The 12774-nt window shown below is 45.4% G+C and overlaps 1 protein-coding gene across 3 annotated transcripts in view; it reads left to right on the plus strand.

The window, feature by feature from the left end:
* Window positions 1-12774, plus strand: part of LOC110503387 (protocadherin Fat 3) — a 347421-nt gene that overhangs the window by 108723 nt on the left and 225924 nt on the right. For all 3 annotated transcript variants that reach the window (XM_036962020.1, XM_036962021.1, XM_036962022.1), the window contains exon 2: window positions 621-3959. In XM_036962020.1, the coding sequence (XP_036817915.1) occupies window positions 641-3959 (3319 nt within the window). In that variant the 5' untranslated portion in view covers window positions 621-640. The remainder of the gene's footprint in view (window positions 1-620; window positions 3960-12774) is intronic.

Below are 12774 nucleotides of genomic sequence, written 5' to 3' on the forward strand. Positions count from 1 at the left end.
CCGGATCAGGGTTTCTCCCAGTTCCCCCATGATTGGAGCATATTTGTGGCCACTTATTCCAGAATAGCTCCCTCTTTTTCTGACAGAAACTAAGCACAACAGCAGACCTATTTGACTCCCAGCTTGAGCCATATCTGGCCTGTTGTTTATGACAGATATATGACGTATTTTCTTGTAGTTCAGGAACAGTATGACGATAGAGTGATCTGTTTTTAGATTCAGCTTCCCTGCAGTCTAATAGTGGTATGTTTTTTTGGTGTGTTTTGGTGATGGTGCACTCCTCCTTCCACTAGCCATGCAATTATTTTGTTCCTTCCTTCTTGATCCAACCTCCTGGTTTTTCAAAAACGTGCAATTGAGTGTCAGTGTCCATAGAGTCCTCACACAATGATGTCATACCTCCTAAGGTTGCCTTTGTTACTATGCATTCCTGTCATCTCCCTCCCCATCCAATCAATCTTTGCAATCAAATGGAAAATTAGTAACCTGTTAGGCCTAGAGGTCAAAGGTCAAGTTGTGGGATATGTGGCATGTATTTTGTGGTTGTAAATCCTTTCCTCCTTTGCCACAATCTCCCCTCTGCCCCGTGGCTAACATCTCTCTCCTTTCTTTTGTTGCAGGATGGAAGAGTGATGATGGGATGGATGTGAATATGGGCCAGTGGGCCTACACAGGCATGCGTGCCCCTCTCTTCTGCCTGGCCCTGTTGCTGCTGCTGCTCTCCCAGCCTGCCCCCTGCTGCTGCCAGGACAGCCAGGGTTCTCCCCAGGGCCCCGCCGACGGCCCTCGATTTCTCTTCACGCAGTCCGTCTATCATGCCACTGTCTACGAGAACTCGGCAGCGCGAACATACGCTAACAGTAAAGTTAAAATGGGCATCCACCTGGCCCAGCGGTCCTGGGAAATCCGCTACAGGATCACCTCCGGGGATGAAGAAGGCTTCTTTAAAGCAGAGGAGTACATGCTGGGAGATTTCTGCTTCTTACGCATAAGGACTAAAGGCGGCAACGCAGCCATCTTGAATCGAGAAATCCAGGACAGCTACTTACTGACAGTGAAAGCCTCCGTCAAAGGAGAGGTTCTGGAGACCTGGACCAAAGTAACTGTCCAGGTCCTGGACATGAATGACCTCCGACCTCTATTCTCACCCACCACATACTCAGTCACCATCGCAGAAAGCACCTCCCTCAGGACTAGCATAGCACAAGTTACAGCCACTGATGCGGACGTCGGCTCCAACGGGGAATTTTACTACTTCTTTAAGGAGAAAATGGAGCTGTTTGCCGTGCACCCAACTAGCGGTGTGGTCTCCCTCAGCGGGAAACTGAACATTGAGGAGCAGAACCGATACGACCTAGAAATCCAGGCGGTGGACCGCGGGATGAAGTTGTATGGCAATAACGGTGTGAGCAGTACGGCCAAGCTCTTTGTGCATGTAGAGCGTGTCAACGAGCATCTGCCAGTCATGAATGTGGTCACCCATGTCCCCTCGTGGTTGGACAAGGACCCTGTGTATGCAGTGGTCACTGTGGAAGACCTGGACGAGGGGTTAAATGGAGAGATTGAGTCCTTGTCTATAGTGGCCGGAGACCCTATGGAGCAGTTCACTCTGGAGAGGTCAGATGGCAATGAGTTCGCTATCAAGGCGTCTGACCAAGTTGACTGGGAGAACTTCCCTTATGGATATAACCTCACACTTCAGGCTAAGGACAAGGGTGCCCCGCAAAAGTTTTCTTCGGTCAGGGTTGTGCACATCATAGTGAGGAAACCACATGCTGTGGAAGTGAAATTTGAACAGGAGTCGTATGAAATTAGTCTCAATGAAATCTCACCCCCAGGCACGATCGTAAAGGTGGTGAAAATCACCCCTGAGCCAGACGATGCGGAATATATTCTGACACCCTCGACAGACTCCTCCTACTTCCGGATGAACACCCTAACGGGCGTGATCTCAACTGCTCGCTGGTTCACAGAGTGCACCAAGGATGTGTTTGACCTGGAAGTGGTGGAGGTGGACAGCGAGCTGGGGGTCAAAGTTCGGGTCTCCATCGAGGATGCGAACGACAACACCCCAACATTCACTCAGCTTTCGTACGAGGTGTTCGTCAATGAGAGCGTTCCCGTGGGATGGACCGTGCTGGCGGTGTCCGCAGTGGATGGTGATAGCGGGGAGAATGGATACATAACATACAGCATAGCCAGCCTTCAGCCCCTGCCCTTCAAAATCAACCAGTTCTCTGGCATCCTCACCACCACACAGGAGCTGGACTTTGAGTCCTCGTCTGAGAGCTACGTGTTTGTGCTCAGGGCCTCTGACTGGGGTTCCCCCTACAGACGAGAGAGTGAAGTCAACGTAACTGTCCATCTGGAGAATGTGAACGACAACCAACCCTTATTCGAGAAGGTGGCGTGCCAGGGACTAGTCTCTCGGGACTTCCCCATCAATGAGGTAATCACCACCATGTCTGCCATCGACATAGACGAGCTGGAGCTGGTGAAGTACAAGATCCTGGAAGGGAATGAGAGGGGTTTCTTTGACCTGAACCCTGACTCGGGGGTCCTAACCCTACGGAGGTCCCTCTCCACTGCCAGTCCAAAAAATGGAATCTTCAGTTTGAAAATAACCGCCACAGATGGAGAGAACTTCTCCGACCCGATGTTCGTTAACATCTCTATTGTTCATGGGAAATCTTTCCCCAAGGGCTTCAACTGTAGGGAGACCAGAGTCGCCCAAAAGTTAGCTGAGAAATTACTAAATAAGTCCAAAGCTAGAACCAAGCCCAAGATCGAGGAAGGGTTCATTGACCTTTTCTCCGTCAACAGACAGACACCTCAGTTTGATAAGTCCTTTCCCACAGACATATCAGTGCACGAAGACCTAAAGGTCGGGTCCAGTGTCTTCAAGGTCAACGCCTATGACGGTGACACAGGTTTTAACGGTCAGATGTTGTATGCCATCTCAGATGGAAACACAGACAGCTGTTTCACCATCGACATGGAGAGTGGGCTGATCAGCGTCTTCCTGCCCATGGACAGAGAGAAAAGAGACAGATACCTCCTCAACATCACTATCTACGACCTGGGCCTGCCACAGAAAACCGCTTGGCGTCTGCTCACCGTCTACGTAGAAGATGCCAATGACAATGCACCTCAGTTCCTGCAGGAGGGAGGCTATAGAACCTTCATTCCCGAAAACACAGCCATCGGCACCGATGTCATTCAGGTTGAGGCCACTGATAAAGACTTGGGGCCTAATGGAGAGATTGTCTACTCCGTCCTGACCAGCACCACCCAGTTTGGCATCAACAGCTCCAACGGGATTGTGTACGTTGCCGGGCAGCTGGACAGGGAGTTCGTCTCCACCTTCAACTTGAAGATTGAGGCTCGTGACCGTGCAGAGAAAGGGAACCAGATGTTTTCAGTCACCACTCTGAAGATCTCTCTAGAGGACGTTAACGACTGCCCCCCAGCATTCATCCCCAGTGTCTACAACACCCGGGCCCTGGAGGATCTACCAGTGGGAACCGTGGTAGCCTGGCTCGAGACCCAGGACCCAGACCTTGGCCTGGGTGGCCAGGTTAGATACTCCCTGGCCAATGACTACAACGGGAAGTTCGAGGTGGACAAGGCCAGCGGGGCCATCCGTCTGACCAAGGAGCTGGACTACGAGACGCAACAGTTCTACAACCTCACGGTGAGAGCCAAGGATAAAGGGAGACCTGTCTCTCTCCTGTCTGTCACCTTCGTGGAACTAGAGGTGGTAGATGTAAACGAGAACCTCTACACTCCCTACTTCTCCCACTTCGCCCTTACGGGATCAGTGAAGGAGAGCGCCCGCATTGGGACCACCGTCCTCCAAGTCACGGCCCGGGATGACGATGATGGTAGAGATGGGGAAATCCAGTACTCTATCCGGGACGGGAGTGGACTGGGGCGATTCGCCATCGACGAAGAGACGGGTAAGTGCAGATTGCCTTAAAAAACCTGCTGTTGCATGTAATATTACAGTTTAGATTAGTCTTGATAGTTTATTCTCTGGATTTATAGGCATTAACAATTGAACACAAAACAGATTAAAATTATGCGTTGTTTAGATATGTTAGATTTAATGTTGTGGTGCTAGAGCTACAATATCCCCTTTTACTGACTAATGCTGTGTGTGAGCCATGTGTGTTTAATGATGCTGGACCTTATAAATCCCATCTTGGCTGTGTGTGTGCGAGATGAGAGAGAGACATGCTCCGGAGGCCAGTCCAGAGGCTGACAAAGAATCTAATTGTGGAGCGGCTGCCGCATTTTGGGCTGGGGTGTTCTTAAGAAGGTTTGGAGCTGTGATTTATAAGCTTTAGCTCCAGTCTGGGAGATTGAATTACCACACTGATCTCTTTATTTACATTTAGTGCAGTTGTCATGTCATTTTCGCCTGACCCAGACGTTTGGCTTCTCTCTGCCTTCTCTACCTAAACCGCCTGCCCCTCCTCTTCTACTCGTCTCCCACTCTGGGCTGGAGCTCCGCCAGACCGTCCTGGGAAGCTTGACAGGTCCTTTGTGACATTCTGCTCCGAGGTATTCTAGGATTTTCCTGATTCTATTTATTTAATGGCGGTTCGTGCCCGGCCGTGCGATCTGTCCACTAGGAAGACGAGGAGGGGCAGAGTAGACCGGTTCATTTCCTATCTGAAGGGAGAGGAGGCGGCGGAGTGCCAAGAGGGAGGATTAGGGTTATTATGACCTTGGCCCACGGTGTGTGTTCTACCTTGTGTCCCTCCGCCCCACACACACACTATATAAATCCTACATGAATTATGGCCCAAGAGCAGTTTCCACTTAAAATGGGAAGGGCTTGGAGGAGAGGGAACGGGGGAGCAGGGGGATAAGAGAGGAAGAGAAGTGGGAGAAGAAACAGGAGATAGATTTTGAACAGCATCACCTCCGTGTCTGACGGAACGGTAAATTATCTTGATGGTTTCAAATTGCCTTTAGATCCCCAGCAAATGGTGCTCCGGGCCCAAGTAATCCTTCATCACACTCTAGGATCGTGTTGTGGAATGAGAATAAGAAAACAGGAGAGAGAGAGAGACAGCCACTCCAACCGACTCCTCCTTTAGTATTTCATGCAATTTAGCTGAAAACTGAAAATGCCCAAAAGTGGTCCTCAAGTCTATAGCCAAGGCCTAATTGTCTTTTAACTGTTTTGGTTTTAGGGAGGAGTAGCCTAGCTCAGCATGTTTATCAGTCTGACTCCTTTCTTGTCCTTCAGAGAAACGCTCATAAACTCATCCATTAAACTACTGCAGTTTCATAACTTCTACTGTTTCTGCTCATGGCAACAATATTAGTTTGAAGCTATTGATAATAAATGCCTCAGTGTGCAGCTGCCGGCTCATGTTTTGCAGTTTGGTCTCAGCTGAATCGCATTCGGGAATCGTCCCCAGACTTTTCTTCCGACACATTGTTGCTGTTGGCTTCCGGGTTAAGCGGGTGGGTGTTAAGAAGCGTGGGTTGGTGGGTCGCATGACTCAACCTTCGCCTCCCGAGACTGTTGGGGAGTTGCATTGATGAGACAAAATCCAAATAGGGGCGATAAATGGGGTAAAATAAAAATATAATAATACATCTCTATGTATAATGTATACCAAACACATAACATTGATTTAGAAGTTGAACAATCCATACAGCTCTATGCATAAGGACTACTTTTAACAATTTCCACCGAAACATGTACACAAAGTAATTTAATGGAGAACCGTACAGATGCAAACTTTGGTAATGGAATCACGTTTTCCAGAACTATATAAATAACTGCTCAGAATTAATATTCAAAGATGTCTGCAGAAAGAATGGGGTGTCAGTTATGATGACACCTTGAGTTTGAAAGGAAACAACTGGGTTATTGAAATACAGTAAGTCTAGTGGATTTATACACAGTTACAGAATTACCATATGAAGTTACATCATGAGTCCATGAGCTGTACTACACAGCAATGCATTATTCTGCTATAAAGAGGAGGAAGGGAAGCGCTACTAAGGTACACAATAGTACATTTTGGTAGATAGAAGGTGCTCTTTGGTAAAAGGGGTACATTGGTCATCAAAAAGAAAGGAGGACCAGGGCACTCTTCATATAATTGATTAAAATGCCTTTATTAGTATGGCATGTTCAATGGAAACAAAGTGTTTTCAAACCGAAGCGTTTCTGCTGCAGGGCCTTCGTCAGGGAGTACAAATAAAAAGAATACAATGTCCTCTTTTGAACAGCTTTTCAATGAACATTATTCTGGATATGCGTTCCGTGTTTACCATGGCGCCACGAGGTCGCCTAGGCAGAGAGCTCCTGTAAATGTGTTAATATTTTATTGTTTTAATGTTTTTTGCTTGCATTTTTTTTAGAGACGTTCTAGCTTAATAAATACTGATACTGACACTGAGTGTACAAAACATTAAGAACACCTGCTCTTTCCATGACATAGACTCACCAGGTGAATCCAGGTAAAAGATATGATCCCTTATTGATGTCACTTGTTAAAGCCACTTCAATCAGTGTAGATGAAGGTGACAGGTTAAAGAAGGATTTTTAAGCCTTGAGACAATTGAGACATGGATTGTGTCTGTGTGCCAGTTAGAGGGTGAATGGGTAAGACAAAATATTTAAGTGCCTTTGAACGGGGTATGGTAGTAAAGTGGGCTCCAAAATTACTGGCACCCCCTGACTGGCAATGCACAAACAATGCTTAAACAAATATAAACAATATAATTATGTTTAAAATACCAACATGTGAGAAATACTGTACTTTATTAATGTGTCAATGGAACCAACCAAAATCATTCAATTATTTAATACAACATTAATTTAACCAAAATCAAGGTTTCATAATTATTTGCACTCCTCATTTAGTACTTAGTGCAACCACCTATGGCAAGGATAACAGCATGGAGTCTTTTCCTGTATTGTTTGACAAGGTTAAGAAACACATTTGGAGGGATTTTGGACCATTCCTATATGCAGATCCTTTCAAGATCCTTCACATTCTTGGGTTTGCACTTATCAACTGCCCTCTTCCACTCAGCCCACAGGTTTTTGATTGGATTGAGGTCCAGCGACTGAGATGGCCATGGCAGAACATTGATTTTGTTGTCACAGAACCCTTTCTGTGTGGATCTTGAGGTATGTTTTGGGTCATTGTCTTGTTGGAAAGTCCACCTACGGCCATGTCCCAGCCTTCTGATAGAGGCAACCAGATTGTCAGCCAAAATTGCCTGATACTTGGTAGAATTCTTTTTTTTTTTTTTCATTTTTTTTTTTGAAACTGTAGATGGCACAGGCTATGACATCACAGAGGCTTGTTATAGTTTTGACTGGATTTCACTCTCCAAGGTGGAACTAACCCAAAAATTGATGTGTAGTGAGTCTCTGGCCTGAGAACAGTTTAAAAAAAAGATATATATATTTCACCTTTATTTAACCAGGTAGGCTAGTTGAGAACAAGTTCTCATTTACAACTGCGACCTGGCCATGATAAAGCAAAGCAGTTCGACCCATACAACAACACAGAGTTACACATGGAATAAACAAACATATAGTCAATAATACAGTAGAAAAAGTCTATATACAGTTTGTGCAAATGTGGTAAGATAAGGGAGGTAAGGCATTAAATAGGCCATGGTGGTGAAGTAATTACAATATACCAATTAAACACTGGAGTGATAGATGTGCAGAAGATGAATGTGGAAGTAGAGATACTGGGTTGCAAAAGAGGAAGATAAATAAATAAATACAGTATGGGGATGAGGTAGTTGGATGGGTTATTAACAGATGTGCTGACAATGGTGCTTAAAGCTAGTGAGGGAGATATGAGTCTCCAGCTTCAGTGATTTTTGCAGTTTGTTCCAGTCATTGGCAGCAGAGAACTGGAAGGAAAGGCGGCCAAAGGAGGAATTGGATTTGGGGGTGACCAGTGAGATATACCTGCTGGAGCGCGTGCTACGGGTGGGTGCTGCTATGGTGACCAGTATGCTGAGATAAGGCGGGACTTTACCTAGCAGAGACTTGTAGATGACCTGGAGCCAGTGGGTTTGGCGACGAGTATGAAGCGAGGGCCAGCCAACGAGAGCGTACAGGTTGCAGTGGTAGATGGTATATGGGGCTTTGGTAACAAAACGGATGGCACTGTGATAGACTGCATCCAATTTGTTGAGTAGAGTGTTGGAGGCTATTTTGTAGATGACATTGCCGAAGTCGAGGATTGGTAGGGATGGTCAGTTTTATGAGGGTATGTTTGGCAGCATGAGTGAAGGATGCTTTGTTGCGAAATAGGAAGCAAATTCTAGATTTAATTTTGGATTGGAGATGCTTAATGTGAGTCTGGAAGGAGAGTTTACAGTCTAGCCACACACCTAGGTATTTGTAGTTGTCCACATATTCTAAGTTAGAACCATCCAGAGTAGTGATGCTAGTCGGTGAGATTGAGGGCATCAAGCTTAGATTGTAGAATGGCCGGGGTGTTAAGCATGTCCCAGTTTAGGTCACCTAGCAGCACGAGCTCTGAAGATAGATGGTGGGCAATCAATTCACATATGATGTCCAGGGCACAGCTGGGGGCAGAGGATGGTCTATAGCAAGCGGCAACGGTGAAAGACCTGTTTATGGAAAGGTGGATTTTTAAAAGTAGAAGCTCGAATTGTTTGGGTACAGACCTGGATAGTAAGACAGAACTCTGCAGGCTATCTTTGCAGTAGATTGCAACTCCGCCCCCTTTGGCAGTTCTATCTTGTCGGAAAATGTTGTAGTTAGGGATGGAAATTTCAGGGTTTTTGGTGGTTTTCCTAAACCAGGATTCAGACACGGCTCGGACAGAGTGGCAGAGTTTGCTAAAGCAGTGAATAAAACAAATTTAGGGAGGAGGCTTCTAATGTTAACATGCATGAAACCAAGGCTTTTACAGTCACAGAAGTCAACAAATGAGAGCACCTGGGGAATGGGAGTGCAGTTAGGCACTGCAGGGCCTGGATTAACCTTTACATCACCAGAGGAACAGAGTAGGATAAGGGTACGGCTAAAGGCTATCAGAACTGATTGTCTAGTTCGTTCAGAACAGAGAGTAAAACTGAGCAGGTTTCTGGGCACGATAGAATAGATTCATTGCTTACTGTACAGACAAATGTATGGTAGGATGTGAATACATTGGAGGTAAACCTAGGCATTGTGTGATGATTTGAGAGATATTGTCTCTAGAAACATTTAAACCAGTTGATATCACCGCATGCGTGGGAGGTGGAACTAAAGGGTTGACTAAGCCATATTGAGCAGGGCTAGAGGCTCTACAGTGAATTAAGACAATAATCACTAACCAGAACAGCAATGGACAAGGCATATTGACATTAGGGAGAGGCATGTGTAGCCGAGTGATCATAGGAGTCCAGTGAGTAGTTAGGCTAGCTGGAGACACGCCGATTCAGACACCTAGCAGGCCGGGGCTAGCAAGCTAGCAGAAGGGCCTTAGAGGGACTTTGTGACAGATGATAGCCTCCTCGTGCAGTTACGTTGATTAGACCAGTCGTGAAGGAGTAGTAGGGTTTCGTGTAGCAAAGGGGTTAAGTCCAATTGGCAAAATAGGTATAGTGGCCCAAGAAATTGGCCGGTGGACCTATTCAGCTAACAGTCCGATATGCTATAGACAGCTAGCGGGCCACAGGTAGCAGGCTAGCAGATGGGCATTCAGGAGACGTCGCGATGGAGGGACCTGTTGCAGAAAGAACCCTCGGGCAGATTGCGTCGGTAGAGCCAGTCGTGAAGGAGCTCTGTACCTGCAGTAAAAGGGGTCTGGACCAATTTCAAAAATAGGTATTGTAGAGTGGCTGATGGACCTCTTCAACTAGCCGGGAGATGGGCCTAGCATGGGCTAGCTCCAGGCTAATTGGTGCTTGCTTCGAGACAGACGTTAGCCGGGAGTAGCCACTCGTATTGCAGCTAGATAGCTGCGATGATCCAGGTGAAAAAGGTTCAGAGCTTGCGATAGGAAGCCGCGGATATGGAGAGAAAATATGTCCGGTGTACTCTGGTTTGAATCGCGTTGTGCAAATTGGCGAGAGTTTTCCGAGCTAAAGGTTAGCTGATGACCGCAAGCGGTGGTTAGCTGACTACTAGCTAGTAGCAGGTTAGCTGGCTAGCTTCTGTTGGGGATTCTGGTTCCGAGGTAAATAAAAATACTTTGGAAAAAACAGATCCACACCACATTGGGTGAGGCAGGTTGCAGGAGAGTATTTTGAAGTTGAGGTTTAGAAAAATATAAAAAAGGATATGCTAAGAAAAATATATAAAAATATATATACATGGGACACGACAGGACGAGGACAAAGACGTCTGACTGCTACGCCGTCTTGGCAGAGGAGAGTGCTGAGCGAGGAGAGTGAAGGCTCTTGACTGACTTTCAAGGGACTATTGTAGGCTTGGCCTATGTGCAGCCTGCCGTAGTTGTAATGTATTGTATTGTACTCTACTGTGCTCTGCTCACTGTTCTGTACTGTTCTCTACTCACTGTACTGTTCTGTTCTGTACTGTACTCTACTCACTGTACTGTTCTGTTCTGTACTGTACTCTACTCACTGTACTGTTCTGTTCTGTACTGTACTCTACTCACTGTACTGTTCTCTACTGTACTCTACTCACTGTACTGTTCTGTACTGTACTCTACTCACTGTGCTGTTCTGTACTGTACTGTACTCACTGTACTGTACTCTACTCACTGTTCTGTACTGTACTGTAATCTACTCACTGTACTGTTCTGTACTGTTCTGTACTGTACTCTACTCACTGTACTGTTCTGTACTGTTCTGTACTGTACTCTACTCACTGTACTGTTATGTACTGTACTTTACTCACTGTACTGTACTCTACTCACTGTTCTGTACTGTACTGTACTCTACTCACTGTACTGTACTGTACTCTACTCACTGTACTGTTCTGTACTGTTCTGTACTGTACTCTACTCACTGTACTGTTCTGTACTGTTCTGTACTGTACTCTACTCACTGTACTGTTCTGTACTGTACTCTACTCACTGTACTGTTCTGTACTGTTCTGTACTGTACTCTACTCACTGTACTGTTCTGTACTGTTCTGTACTGTCCTCTACTCACTCTACTGTTCTGTACTGTTCTGTACTGTACTCTACTCACTGTACTGTTCTGTACTGTACTCTACTCACTGTACTGTACTCTACTCACTGTTCTGTACTTTACTGTACTCTACTCACTGTACTGTACTGTACTGTACTCACTGTACTGTACTCTACTCACTGTTCTGTACTGTACTGTACTCTACTCACTGTACTGTACTGTACTCTACTCACTGTACTGTTCTGTACTGTTCTGTACTGTACTCTACTCACTGTACTGTTCTGTACTGTTCTGTACTGTACTCTACTCACTGTACTGTTCTGTACTGTACTCTACTCACTGTACTGTTCTGTACTGTTCTGTACTGTACTCTACTCACTGTACTGTTCTGTACTGTTCTGTACTGTCCTCTACTCACTCTACTGTTCTGTACTGTTCTGTACTGTACTCTACTCACTGTTCTGTTCTGTACTGTACTGTACTCACTGTACTGTACTCTTCTCACTGTACTGTTCTGTACTGTACTGTACTCACTGTACTGTTTTGTACTGTACTCTACTCAATGTACTGTTCTGTACTGTACTGTACTCACTGTACTGTTCTGTACTGTACTCTACTCTACTCTACTCACTGTGCTGTTCAGTACTGTACTGTACTGTACTGTACTGTTCTGTACTGTACTCTACTCACTGTACTGTTCTGTTCTGTTCTGTTCTGTACTGTACTCTACTCACTGTTCTGTACTGTTCTGCTCTGTACTCTACTCACGGTACTGTTCTGCTCTGTACTCTACTCACTGTACTGTACTGTACTGTACTGTACTGTACTCACTCTACTGTTCTGTACTGTACTCTACTCACTCTGCTGTTCTGTACTGTACTCTACTCACTCTGCTGTTCTGTACTGTACTCAACTCACTGTACTAGAGGTCGACTGATTAATTGAAATGGCCGATTTCAAGTTTTTCTAACAATCAGAAATTTGGAAACCGATTTGGCCGATTTTTCAACAAAAAAATGACACCTTTATTTAATCTTTATTTCACGAGGAAAGTTAGTTAAGATCACATTCTTATTTTCAATGACGGCCTAGGAACGGTGGGTTAACTGCCTCGTTCAGGGGCAGAACGACAGATTTTTACCTTGTCAGCTCGGGGGATTCAATCTTGCAACCTTACAGTTAACTAGTCCAACTCTCTAACCACCTGATTACATTACACTCCACGAGGAGCCTGCCTGTTACGTGAATGCAGTAAGCCAAGGTAAGTTGCTAGCTAGCATTAAACTTATCTTATAAAAAACAATCAATCAATCATAATCACTAGTTAACTACACATGGTTGATGATATTACTAGTTTATCTAGCGTGTCCTGCGTTGCATATAATTGATGCGGTGCGTATCGTTGCTCCAACGTGTACCTATGCAACCGTTTGGGCCGCCTAATTTGCCAGAATTTTATGTAATTATGACACAACATTGAAGGTTGTGCAATGTAACAGGAATATTAGATAATATACGGAACAGTTCCGTATTTCACTGAAAGAATAAACGTCTTGTTTTCGAGATGATAGTTTCCGGATCCGACCATATTAATGACCTAGGGCTCGTATTTCTGTGTGTTATTATGTTATAACTAAGTCTATGATTTGATAGAGCAGT

The sequence above is a fragment of the Oncorhynchus mykiss genome, chromosome 24, assembly GCF_013265735.2.
Source record: "Oncorhynchus mykiss isolate Arlee chromosome 24, USDA_OmykA_1.1, whole genome shotgun sequence".
Lineage (NCBI taxonomy): Eukaryota > Metazoa > Chordata > Actinopteri > Salmoniformes > Salmonidae > Oncorhynchus > Oncorhynchus mykiss.